The sequence below is a fragment of the Pseudorca crassidens genome, chromosome 15, assembly GCF_039906515.1.
Source record: "Pseudorca crassidens isolate mPseCra1 chromosome 15, mPseCra1.hap1, whole genome shotgun sequence".
NCBI lineage: Eukaryota > Metazoa > Chordata > Mammalia > Artiodactyla > Delphinidae > Pseudorca > Pseudorca crassidens.
This window is the reverse complement of record NC_090310.1, coordinates 61597674-61611416: the sequence shown is the minus strand read 5'-3', so window position 1 is coordinate 61611416 and position 13743 is coordinate 61597674. Positions and strand designations below refer to the sequence as shown.

The window sequence follows — 13743 nt, the reverse complement described above, 5'->3', positions numbered from 1 at the left end:
GGGCCACAGAGCAGGGGCCCTATGAGTCACGCGGCATTACAAGAAACCATCCCAGGGGCAGGAAGTAGTGGCCTAGCCTGAGGCAGCAGTGCTCAAGATGAGTGAGCTTCACCCAGGCAATGGGAACAAACCATTCCCTTCGGGACCCTGGAGGAATCCCCAGGGGTGGGGCTGAGGGCTCATGTGTCCCGAGTGGCGCTGACTGCTGCACAGGGTTGAGAAAAGGAGGTTCTGGCTATGGCGACCTGGGGGGCACATTCCAACCTCTCCCCATCCTGGCTGTGTGACCCTGGCAAGTCGATTGCCCTCTCTATGCTTGGAGGGCCTCTGGAGAATAAAAGGATCAAATCACCTCGTGGGCTATCACCTGGATGAATTGGGAGGAGGCCAGGCAGGACGGCTATGCACCCAACCTTTGGAATCAATTGTCTGGGTTTAAATCCTGGCTTTGCCAAACTTACTTGCCAAGCTATTGGGAACCTATGAAATCGCTAATATTTGGCTGTTTTCAACCTATAGAAATGGCAGTTTCACATACTTCAACTAATGCTCCTCTCTTCTTAATTCAGTTTCCTCTTCTGTAAAATGTGGATAATAACAGTCCCTTCGCAAGTTGATGTGAGGACTAAATAAGGGTGGGAGGCAACTGAACTCAGTAGTTGGAGCTTGGCTCTGGGACTAGGAAGGATTTGAACTTGGCTGTGTGTCCTGGGGAAAGTCACTTAACCCCTCTGTGCCTCGGTTTTCTCATATGTAAAACAGGGGTAATAATAGTACCCACATCACAGGTTTATTAGGAGAATTTAGTCAGTTTATATGCATAGTACCTGACATTGACAAATAAAATAAAACAACACAGGTAACATCTGGCATAGAGTAAATGCTCAACCATAAAACCAAATCAGAAAGAGACTTTTCTAAACCTTTGGTGCCAGTGAAAATTAAGTACTTTAAAAAAAATAAATATATGTTTTTAGGAACATATATGCATGTGGATATATACGTGAGGCGTGTGCTCCTGGGTGTCCACAGGGGCTGATCTACGTCCTGACAGTGTCCACAGCCTGGGGCTCTGATGGAAGGACTGCCCTCCAGGCCATGGTGATTCTGTGTGGGGCCCAGGCCTCCACCAGGTCCCTCTTATGGAACCACACAGCCAGGCCACAGACCCCATGTGGCATTCAGGTAACTCTGGAGGCCCTTACGAGGCTCCTGGACCACAGGCTGGCCTCTGGTTATTAAGAAACCTCTGCAGACAGCCTTCAAGCTGTGAAAGCCCTCTTGGTTCCATCCTCTCATCTAGCATTTCTTCTAGGCCTGGGAGAAAAGCAAAGCAGACTGAGTATGGCCAAGTCGCACAGGGGAAACCGAGGCTCTGAGAAGCTCTAAACCAGATTCCAGGCCCTGGAGTAAGCTGCCTTCCTCTGCCTATCCAAGGCCACCCTCACCTCCCCCGTTTGCTTTCCTGCATCCTCACCTCCACTCCTGGCTGGGTGATGCTGGGTGAGGTACTTCCTCACTTGCGGCTCCATTTTTACAAGCGTGGGTCTCAAAGGTCTCAACTGGCCTTTTCAGTCCTAACATTCCATTATTCTACCTTCTCCAGAACTCCAGAGAGAAAATGAAAGTTGAACTGCTCTGCAAACAATAAAGTGCTATATAAATGACAGGGTGGTGAATGGCAGCATTAGGTGGACTTTCTGGAGTAGTCTATAGTAGGCGGGATTTGCTCCTGTGGTTCTGGAATCAGGAACACTGGCTATGTGACCTTGGACAAGCCTGCTTCTTCTGTAAAGGAAGAGGGGCAACCACATCCACCTGGCAGGGTTGGGGAGGGTCGATGCGAAAGGAACATGCAATGTCCGGCGCTCACTGGCTGCTTGAGGGTGTCTAATGCAGGAGGGATATTTAGGCCCCCAATGGGTCCTAGGGCTAAAATCTACCTTGGGAAAAGAAAACACCTTGGGAAGGACGTGGCTGCCAGGTCCTGGGCCGTTAGAAACAAGCATAAGAAACAGAGGTTTGCAAAATGTGTCGAGGGCAGTTGCCACTTATAAAGGCAATTCGGTGTCCTGTTTGGGGCTCCAGAGCCAGACTCTCTGGGTTCACACGCCTATGGCTGTGTGACCCATGGGGACTTCGTCTCCCCATCTGCAATACTGGGATCCCCTAGAACCCGCCTCTCGGAGCTGTCAGGAGCACTGCATTGGGCTCGGCCAAAAGTTCCGCACTTTTGGGGGAATGGTAAAAATTACATTTTTACATCAGTTCACACACAGTACACAGAGTACACACACACTCATTCACACGCTCACACACACCCACATCCATATGCACACACATGCATCCACTCATACATTCACATACATATGTAAGCCGAAACCCATTTCTCAAAATGATAATTAACCTTAACACTTGCAATGCACTCTGATATCTTCTAAAAAGGGGGCTGGCAAACCATGGTCCATGGGCTAACTTTGGACTATGGCCTCTTTTTGTATGGCCTGTAGGTTAAGAATGGTTTAATATTTTTAAAGGCTTGTGAAAAAACAAAACAAAACAGGAAGAATATGTCCCATGAAGTCTAGAAGAGTAACTATCTGGCCTCTTGCAAAAACAGTTTGCCGACCCCACTCTATTTTATTCTACTCTATACCATTCTGTTCTGTTTTATCCATTCTACTCCATTTCGGCATTCTAAACGCTAGCTGCACTTACTAAATTCATCTCCCTCATCTGCTGATGGAAACACTCTGCATCGACGTGAGCTTCAGTTTTTTCACTAGATGAAAGGATGGAAAGATGGATGAAGAGACAGTGGACTGACAGATGGACTAGAGGAGGCAGGGGAACAAAGGGAAGAAGGTCCCCTTATCCTGTGACACCTCAGCCAAGTAACGTCCCACCTCTGAGTCTCAGATTCCTCAGCTGAGCCCAGGACTGCCGCCGACCAGCCTCTCTGGGCTGCACTGAGGGATCCTGTCCATGTCAGTTTTTCTGATGGATCCATTCCCGACATCCCTAGGAGATGCTGGGCTCTGGCCTGTCTGCCATCGGACCTCCACCCCCTCTGCCACACAGCCCCTTCGGCCCTTCCCATCCGGCCAGACCCTCCCCTCCTCCTGCCAGAGTCCCCAGCTCCTATGCTGCTGCCACCTCTGCAGCCCTCTGATAGGCTCTTCTCAGATGCCTCCTCCTTGCAGCCGCTGGCAAGTCTCTAGCAGAATTCATTTATTTTTCTATGCACAGGCTTTGGAGCCTCCAAAACTCTGGGTCCACGTACCAGCTCGGCTTCTGGGAGTTCCTGGGCAGGTCCCTGCCCCTTTTGGGGCCTCAGACCCCTCGTCTAGGAAACAGGTGTAACACAGGTAGCGCCATAGTCAGTCAGATGTCGAAACCCACATGCAGAGCTCCCGGCACGTGGCTGGCCCCAAGTGGCCTCAAGGGTCTCCTCTGGTGGCTGGGCAGGGGTGGGGTGGTCTGTGGGATACACCTTGTTCTGGGCCCAGCCATGGCCCTGACCTGGAGACTAGAAACCTGGGTCGTCCCCGATCGCCACCCCTGCCTCAGGTACTTGCTTGCTGTGTCTCAGCTTCTCTGTCTGTGTACAGGGGACGGTGCTGCTGGCCTGGCCATCCGCATAGGGCTTTTCAGTTTACAGAGAATTATTATATTCAGTCCCCCTAACAGGACTCTGGAGTGGGCGCTGCCACAGTCCTTTTACAGATAAAGAAAAAGAGGCTCAGAGAGGGGAGAAGGGCAGAGGTGAGATTCAACCTGCATGAAACTCCCCTCCCCCAGCCCAGGGAGCATCCGGCTCTGCTGTAAAATGGGAGGGGGAAGTGGCTGAGTCCTCACGAAGCACCTCCTCTATGCCTTTGGACACCTTCCCTCCGGGACTGTGGTGAATCGTCCCAAACACCAAAGAGGTAGGTACAACTGTTCCCATTTCACAGACGTGGAACCAATGCAGAAGGTACGTGGACTGCCCCAAATCACACATCCGGGGAAGGAGAGGGCCCTGAATTTCAGAGCTCCTCCCTCTGCCCTTTGCTGCCTCAGGTCTAGAAGGATCTAAAGGCACCATGTGAATGTGGGTGACAGTTGCTTCCACCAAGCCCCCTCCCCAGAAGGCCTTGGACGCTGGGAAAGTCAGTCACGGCCTGTCCTCTCCTCATTGCCTAAATGAAGCTCCGTATTGAGGTAGGAGTACAGACCAGGGCCCCCTCACCCTGCCCGACTGTCCTATTGCGGGGACACCCCAGCATGTTTCAAGAGAAACGTCCTCATCTGGTTCTGATTCATTTATACTTAATTAATCAACATGTTGTTTTGTAAGAGTCACTTGAGATCCAAGAACCGTTCTCAAGCCTTTTCTTTTAGTCTTTCTTGTCTTGGAAACAGAAAAATTAGGTTTCATCAAAAAACAGTGATGCTGGAGCTTGAGGAAGCATGGGTCTGTGGGAACCAGGCCCTGAGGGTGACAGCTCAGCCTGGGTGGCTGCTGGGCCCAGCGAGTGTTCCTCTCGACCTTGCAGAGTAGGCCAAAGGCTGGGCCAAGAACTCGGGCACGCAGGGGAGGTAGGAGAGGGCCAAGGAAGGGCATCCCTCCACACTGGCAGCTCCTCAAGGACAGGCCCCAGGTCTGTTCACCTTGGCACTCCCAAAGTTCCCAGCACAGAGCCTGGTGCACGGTCTGCCCTGTAATGCTTGTTGAATGAACAAGGGGAAGAGAGGGAGAGAAAGGAAGGGAGGAAGGAAGGAAGGAAGGAAGGAAGGAAGGAAGGAAGGAAGGAAGGAAGGAAGGGGGAAGGGAGGGAGAAAAAAGAAAAGAAAAGGAAAGGAAAGGAAAGAAAAGACACTGCCAATACCTAGGTGCCTTCAGAACACATTCTTCTGCCAAAGTTAGACCAGAATGTCAAATCTGGTAAGACCCTCAGGGATCTCATGTGCAATTTTCCAAGCAGCTGTCTTACGAAAAATGGTCTCTAATCTGTAACTGGTTTGGGAAAGGTCCCACTCTCTATCCTCAGCCTCTTCACTATGAATCCTCTGATAAGTCCCACAGTTAAGAAATCTGCTAAACCCAGCATCTCTCATACCTATTTGGCCAGGACTCCTATGACCACCTTGCAGAAGATGCTACAGGAAGCCTTCTGCTACCCCTCCACCTCCACCCCAGTGCCAATGGGGAAACCAAGGCTGTGGGCAGCGGGCAGGGGGTGGTGCGGAATCCACTTACCCAAAGGGGCTGGCGGTTGGACTGAAATCCAAGGCTATCTCCATTGCACCTGACTGATAAATGGAGCCACAAGCCTCTTTCTGAAGACGCTGCGCTGGACATGCATGTGTCCCAGATGCAAGAGATCACCTACCGTGGGGAGGGGTGCCAATAGCCCCCTCACCAAATGGTGGCTATGTAAGGCGCAGCCATGCCCGACCTCACTGAGCAACTGGGGATGGGGGGAGGGACTGAAAGTTTTCTTTTTCTTTATTCTTTGTGTGTGTGTGTCTTTCAGAACTGACTGAGAAGCATCTTAAAGATCTTCTAAACCGGCTCCTCTTCAGATGGGGAAAGTGAGGCTCTGAGAAGAGAAGACCAACACAGCTCAGGAGATATCTTCTCAGCGTCATGTCAGACGGATTGAGATTCAAGCCTGCTTTGCTACTAACCCTCTGTGCAACGCTGGACAAATCAATTTTCCTCTCTGAATCTCAGTTTCCTTGTCTAGGAAATAAGCATCCCCCCAGCCCCACTAGGCTGTTATGAGAGGCAAAGGACGCAATGGACAGGAAAGGAGAATGACTTGTACTTGGCTACTCGTGTAACATACACACTAACTCATTCAGTCTTACCCACATCTGCCCTGTGAGTTGGATACTGAAGATTATTATTCCTATTTTAAAGAGGAGTCGCTGAGGAGACAGTTTTTATTTAATCTATTTTTTTGGTCTTTTTAAGAACTGAGAAAGATCATAGAGAGCTTCTAAAAGACCGTCAGATGGGTAAACTGAGGCTCAGAGAGGCAAAGTGACTTCCCCAAGGTCACTCAGCTGGTAACTGGGGAAGCAGGGATTTGAACAAGGCAGGCTGACTCCAGAGCCCATGACTGGAACTACTATACAAGGGCCATTCACAGAGCAGTGTCCCCATGAGGTCCCAGAAGGCCCCCAGCTCATGTGAAGCCCACCCACCTCTCCTCTCCCTGGATCCCTCCATCCAGTCACACCTGGAGCTGAAGTCCTTCAGGCCACAGTCTCTCTGTCCCACCCGATCCCACCCCCAATTCTCCCACAGCCTCTCTGCCTCCTGTTTCACTCCAGGAGTAACTGTGTCTATTTAGGGCTTTTTCACTCAGGTGGACTAGAATCCCCCAGAGGGAAGACTCTCGTTCTCTTTCCCACGTAGCCAAGCTCAGACTTCACACCAGAGCTGCAAGGAAAGAAGACACAGGGTCTTCATTCACCTGCTCGTCAACTTGGCAAAGTTACTTAGCCTGTCTGAGCCTTGGCACCTGGATTTTAGAATGGGGTAAGCCCTACGTCATGAGGATGTAGTGGGGATTCCCTCCGTGAGCAGAAAACCCTGGGCACAGTGGCTGGCTGTTGATTCTCAGACTGCCATCCGGAGGCCAAAGGGCGGCCGGCTCAGGTATGGGACTTGATCACCTTCCTCGGTCCCCCAGGCTCTGCCAACCCTGGCTCTGCAGGGACAGCCTCAAACCCACCTCCTGAGGATGTTTTGACTCCTTCAGGGAGGGGCTGTGGCACAGGACCCCCGAGGTGAGAGTGCAAGGGGCCCCTGGCTTTGTGCCCCAGGTACATTTATGGTCTGAACCTTGGTACATCCTCCTAGTGGCCCTAGGAGGTCAGGATGGAAAAACTGAGGCTCTTAGAGGGGCTGGACGTCTTCCAGGTCATCCCAGAATAAATGTCTTCAAACTCAGGTCTCTCTGAGCTCATGCAGCTCATGCCCTCACCAGAGGGGAACCCACCAAAAATGACTGGCTTCTTGAAAGTGATGTGGGGGATCAGGGTCTGTAATGGGGCTGAGACCGGGGCATCTGGACTCCCAGCTCAGGGCTCTTTATGTCACCTCCTGGCTCAGTATGCATGCTTGGGATGATTTCTGAGACACTAACTCTGTCCCCTAGGCCCTGCGACCTCTAGCCTGCCACCTGAGGCTTCCTGTCTCTGCAAAAGTCACTCCCCCCCCCCCCCCCCCCCCGCCTCGCCCAGCAATGCTGTGATTATAGGGAGCGGGGGCAATGAGAGAGCCCTGGCAGCTCCTTCCCTCCCTGGAGAGCCTCTTGGTCCAGCTTGCCCCACGGGTGCCCTGGGGCGTCAGTTTCCCCATCTGTAAAGTGGGATTGACAGCAGTCTGGAAGAGTTAACAGCCCCGGGCGTCGGGAAGCAGGCAGATGCCCCAAGGGCGACCCCCCTGACTATCCCGCGGCGTCTTCCCGGCCACCCTGCCGGCTGCCCCTCGTACCTTGCTTCTTCCTTCGGTTCAGGGGGAGCATGTCCACGGCGTGGGCGACGAGCAGCAACAGGCAGAGTGGCGCCCGCATCTGGGCAGCCTGGTCTGGGCGGGGGCGCGGGGCTCCCTGGGAGGCCCGACGGCCCAGCGGCTACCGGCGGCGGCGGCACAGAGGGCGCGGGGGCTGCTCGGGGCGCGCCGGGAGCATCCGCGAGTGCGGGGTCGGTCCTGCCGCCAGGGACCTGCAGTCAGCCCAGGGGCCGACCTCCAGGTCTAGAGAGGGCGTCGGCGGGGCTGGGAGGGGAGGGCGGGGAGGAGCCAGCGAGGCGGGGGCGGTGCATTAACCCGTTGGGGAAGGCGCGCGGTGGGGTTGGAGGGGGTCGCCCGGCCAGGTCGGTCTGTCACGCCGTGCGCGCTCTGGCGTCGTTCCCGCGCCCGGCACTGTCCCGTGGCATACACAGGTACGGTCCTCCACGTCACACACAGAGGTACAGACGCGCGGACGCCAGGTGACCCCCTCCTCTCAGCATCTCCCTCCACCCCACTCTCCGCCTCGGATTTTCTTTTTCCGCTTTCTCTGTTTCCTCTTTCTCCTAAGCCCCGAAGTGACCAGCACCTGATAAATTAGCCAGTGAAGGGGCCCAGGACCTGAACTGTGTTTCCTCCAGCCTTGTCTACAGGATGGGAGCAGCTGGTACAATTTTAACGCTTTCAGAGCCAAATCCCTCCTTCTCCCCAACAAACGGTGCACTCCTGCCTCCGGCCACCTTGCCCACTAAAAACAGTAAGAGTAAGAATAATACTGCCTATCACTTTGAGGCCTACATGCTTGGTGGTGTTCTAAGCACTTTACACATGATATAATCTTCAAAACAACCCAGCGAGGTTCTATTCTGATTAGCTCCACTTTACAGGGGAGGAAAGGGAAGCTCAGAGAGGCCAAGTGACTTGCCTAAGGCCACACAGCAGATCAGTGGTTTGTCTGGGTCCAGTGTCCACCCTTTTAGCCACTGCTTGGGGCACAGAGGAACTTACCCTTGACAGTCTCTTGCTGACCAATTATCCTTCCTTTATCCTGTGTGTGTAGTTTGATAAAAAAAAAAAAAAAGGAAGGTAAATGCCGGCATCTCCTTCTCCAGCCCCTTGTCCTCATCCTTAGTAAGGCCCCCAGTATAATGAAGACATTTGAGGGCATGTCGGGGGAGGGAAACAGAGAGTGAGGCAACTCTGCCCTGGCTGTTCTTCTTCTGTAGGGCTCCACGAATACTGACAAACAACATCCTAGGGGTCTTGGTGGAATGTCAGAGCCACCCCCCCAAAATGGCTCCATTCCACAGATGGGGCTACTGAGACCTCGGGATTGGAGGTGCCTAGCTCAGGCAGCCCAGCAAGTCTAAGGCAGAGGTGGGATGGGCACCCAGGTGTCCCAGCATGGTCCCCATCCACCAGACCCTACAAAGCCCTCTTGTTCTGACTTCTTTGATCTCTGTCTTCCCCTCTACTCCACCTTTCACCCCTTTAATCCCAGATCTCAACTCCTTGCAGTATTTCACAGACACCTCCAAGCCTCTTACACCTCTGAGCCTTTCATGAGTGGCCTCTCCATGGGATGTTGGTCTACATGCCATCCCCATCCCCACTGACTCATTCAGGACCCAGTCCTGAATAGCCCCTCATCCAGAAAGCCTTCCCTGATTCTCAGGCCAGGTCCAGTGTCTCCTCTGGGCTCCCACAATCTCTTTATTACAGCTTGTATCACAGCAGGTGGTAACTATGGATTTGTCTGTCCCTTCCTCTGAACTGTCAACTCTTTAAGACCAGAGATGAGGTCATATTGGGATGCCTGGAGCCTAGCTTATGCTGGACACAGAGCAGGTATGCAACATGTTTCTAGAATGAATGAATGAATGAGTTCTCCAGATGCAGGAGTCTCCCAGCTTATACATGGAATTTGGGTACTTGGAGAAATGAGATGACCCTAGAATTTCAAACTTTAAGAAGTTTGAAAGTCAGCCCCTACCCAGCCACCACCGGTCCTGAAGTCTCCAGAGTCCAGAGCAGGCCATCCCCCAGGTGAGCAGGGCTGGGGCAGGGCAGGGTGCATGGGAGTCAGGCAGAGGCTGGGGCCACTTAGTAGCCACAGAGCTCCGCAGCCTGTAGCCTCTCGCCTCTTCTCCCCCCGACTCCCTCTGCTCCACCTACACCGCCCCCCCCCCGCCCCCGCCCCCGGCCTTCTGCTTCTCAAACTCTGCCATGTGTCCCCAGCAGGGCTTTTTGCTGTTACCTCTGCTTGGAAAATCCTTCCTCACATATCCTCAGGGCCTGTCTCCACTCAAGGTTACCTCCTCTGAGGGGCCCTCTCTGATCACTCCAGACAAAATAGATGCCTGGGCCCTTTATCCCCTGGTCCTGCTTTATTGTCCATTGTACCGAGCACCACCAGGCCTGTTCCTGTTTGTAATTTGCCTGTTTGTGAATTCCATGAGGGCAGGAATCTTCTGTTTTATCCTTGTGCCTGACACGTAAAGTGCTAAATAAATATCTGTGGAATGAATAAAAGAATGAATGAATGTTCACTCATCCCTTCATTCATTGTGGGACGTCAACTACCTCCTATTCTCTCTCAGGGCCTCAGTTTCCCCATTCATTCAGTGGTACGGATGGGATTTTGTGTTCTCCAAGGGCCCTTCCGATCCTTTCAGAATTTGGTATTTCCAGGGTTCTAAGAGCCAGAACTCAGGCCCCCAGCAAACCTTGAGCTGCTCAGAGGGTCTTGGGTTCTCTGTAGCTGTAGAGGGCTGTCTGGGAATCCCAGCCTGCCATTCAGTCGCCTTCCCCCAACATAGGTACACAGGGAGGACATCAAGACCAGTGGTGCTGATGGCAGAATAGGAGGTGTACACGCCAGGGGCCATCAGTTAAGGAACTACTGGACACCGTCACAAATAAATGAAGATGGGTCTAATGGCTGCAATGCGTTATGTTCACAGTGCGTGTTCCTGACCAGCAGATCCTTCTCTGCGGGATAGCCAGGACCGAGGTTCCTTCCAGCTTGTGCTCTGCTCTCTGGTACATGGCTTAAAGCTCCCTGAGGAAGGGGCAGGGCATGGAGGACCACATATTGGAGGCGAAGATCATGTCCCCCCACATCCCACTGGCCAGAACTCAGTCACGTGCCACATCTGTCTGCAAAGGTGGCTGGGAAATATAGTCTAGCCATGTGCTCGGGGGAAAACAAACATTTGGTGAACATCTGGCCAGTCTGCCACTCTGGCCCCATTGATGTAGTAGCTCCTGGCTGTGGCAGTTCTGGCCCCTACAAGCTCTTCTTCCTAAGCAGCCAGAGGACCTGGCTTTTCTTCCAGGTGAAGCCCAAACTCCTCCTCAGAGCTACAGGGGCTGCTGGACGGCCTCTGCTAGAGTGACCAACTCTCCTGGTTTGCCAGGGATTGAAGAGTTTCCTGGGATGCAATTTTATCTCGTGTATAGTTTCATGTAGCCACTACCACATCAAGATGCCTAACTGGACCATGACAAGACTCGCGCTCTTGTGCTTTCCTTTAGGACCCCACCCACTCCCTCCCCTCCACCCTAACCCCTAACAACCACTAATCTGTTCTCCATTTCTATAATTATGTTGTTACACTTATGTTATATAATAGAATCATGCAGTATGTGTCCTTTTGAGACTGTCTTTCTTCACTTAGCATAATTTCCTTGAGATGTGTCCAAGTTATTGCATGTATTAATAGTTGCTTTTTATTGCGGAGTAGTATTCCATGATATGGATGTATTATAGTTTGTTTAACCATTCATCCACCAAAAGGCATTTGAATAATTTCAAGTTTTTGGTTATTAAATCTAAAGCAACTGTGGACGTTTGTACACAAGTTTCTGTGTATCCTCTTCGGCAAAAACGTCTGTGCATGTCTTTCTGCACATTTTTAATTAGATTTTTTTATTGTTGCATTTTAAGACTTCTTTATTCTATATGTTATTTGCTAATATTTTCTCCTAGTCCATAATTTGTCCTTTCATTCTCTAACCAGTGTCTTTCATAGAGCAGAGGTTTTACTTTTGATGAGGTCCACTTTATCAATTTTTCCTTTTATGGATCGTGATTTTGGTGTTAAATCTAAGAACATTTGCCTGGTCCCAAGTCTCAACTATTTTCTCCTATTTTTTTCTAGAAGTTATATTGTTTTACATTTAAGTCGATGCTCTATTTCAAATTAATTTTTGTATACAGGGTGAGGTGTAAGTCAGGTTCTTTTTTTGCCTGTGGATGTCCAGTTACTCCAGTATTATTTGTTGAAAAGGCTGTATTACCTCCATTGAATTGCTTTTGCTCTTCTGTCAAAAATTAACTGGGTATATTTGTATGGATCTATTTCTAGGTTATCCATTTTATTCCATGAACTATGCGTTGTTCTGGCTGCCAGTACCACATTGTCTTGATTATGGTAGTTTCATAAGAAATCTTGAAATTGGGTAGACTGATCCTACCCATTTTGTTCTTTTTCAAAACTGTTTTAGCTGTTCTAGTTCCTTTGCCTTTCAATATAAATTCTATAGTAATTTTGTCTATGTCTTCAAAAAATCTTGTTGGGAATTTGATCAGAATTGCATTAAGTACGTATATCTATTTGGGGAGAATTGACATCTTGACTATGTTGCATCTTCCAATCCATGAACATGATATGTCTCTCCGTTTATTAAGATCTTCTTTGATTTTTAAAAAAATCAATGTTTGGTCATTTTCAGCATATGCATATGTTTTATTAGATTTACACCTAAGTATTTCTTTTCCTTTTTTAAAAAGCAATTGTGAATGGTACTGTATTTTTAGTTTTGCTGCCTCACGTGTTCATTCCTAGTATATAGAAATGCAACTGATTTTTAAAAAACTGAAGTATAGTTGACTTACAATGTTGTGTTAATTTCTGATGTACAGCAAAGTGATTCAGTTATATATATGTATTCTTTTTCATATTCTTTTTTATTATAGGTTATTACAAGATATTGAATTTAGTTCCCTGTGCTATACAGTAGGACCTTGTTGTTTATCTGTTTTATATATAGTAGTTTGTATCTGCTAATCCCAAACTCCTAATTTATCCCTCCCACCCCCATTTCCCCTTTGGTAACCGTAAGTTTTGTTTTCTATGTCTGTGAGTCTGTTTCTGTTTTGTAAATAAGTTCATTTGTATCATATTTTAGATTTCACATGTAAGTGATATCATATGATGTTTCTCTTTCTCTGTCTGACTTACTTCACTTAGTATGATAAAATCTAGGTCCATCCATGTTGCTGCAAATGGCATTATTTCATTCTTTTTTATGGCAAATTCAGATATATATATATCACATTTTCTTTATCCATTCATCTGTTGATGGACATTTAGGTTGTTTCCATGTCTTGGATATTGTAAATAGTGCTGCTATGAACATTGGGGTGCATGTATCTTTTCGAATTAGAGTTTTCTCTGGACATATGCCCAGGAGTGGAACTGCTGGGTCTTATGGTAACTCTATTTTCAGTTTTTAAAGGAACCTCCATACTGTTTTCCATAGTGGCTGCACCAACTTACATTCCCACTAACAGTGTAGGAGGGTTCTCTTTTCTCCACACTCTCTCCAGCATTTATTGTTTGTAGACTTTTTAGTGATGGCCATTCTGACTGGTGTGAGGTGATACCTCATTGTAGTTTTGATTTGCATGTCTCTGATAATTAGGGATGTTGAGCAGCTTTTCATGTGCCTATTGGCCATCTGTATGTCTTCTCTGGAGAAATGTCTGTTTAGGTCTTCTGCCCATTTTTGATTGGGTTAATACAACTGATTTTTATGTGTTGCTCTTTTATCCTGCCACATTGCTGAACTCACTTATTAATTCTAGGAGTACTTTTAAAAAGATGTTTAGGGCTTTTCAAAATAGACAATCATGTCACTTGCAAATAAAATAAAAGTTATTATTTCTTTCTTTCTGATTTATGTTCCTTTTATTTCCTTTTCCTGCCTTATTGCATTGGCTAGAACTTCCAGCACTGGCTGAACAAGAGTGATCCTTGCTTTGTTCCCAATCTTAGTGGGAAAGCATTCAGTCTTTCACCATTAAGTATGATGTTAGCTGTAGATTTTCTGTAGACGCTTTTTATCAAGTTGAGGAAGTTCCTCTCTATTACTGCTATTGCTATTGCTATTTTTTTCTGAGAGTTTTTATCATGAATTGGTGTTGGATTTTGTCAAATGCTTTCTTTGCA

At 49.1% G+C, this 13743-nt stretch overlaps 1 protein-coding gene across 1 annotated transcript in view; it reads right to left on the bottom strand.

Annotated features, from left to right (window-relative positions):
• Positions 1-7706, bottom strand: part of RSPO4 (R-spondin 4) — a 41320-nt gene extending 33614 nt beyond the window's left edge. Inside the window, exon 1 of the mRNA XM_067705170.1 lies at positions 7493-7706. Coding sequence (XP_067561271.1) covers positions 7493-7571 — 79 coding nt within the window. The 5' untranslated portion in view covers positions 7572-7706. The remainder of the gene's footprint in view (positions 1-7492) is intronic.
• Between the last annotated feature and the right edge of the window lie 6037 nt (positions 7707-13743).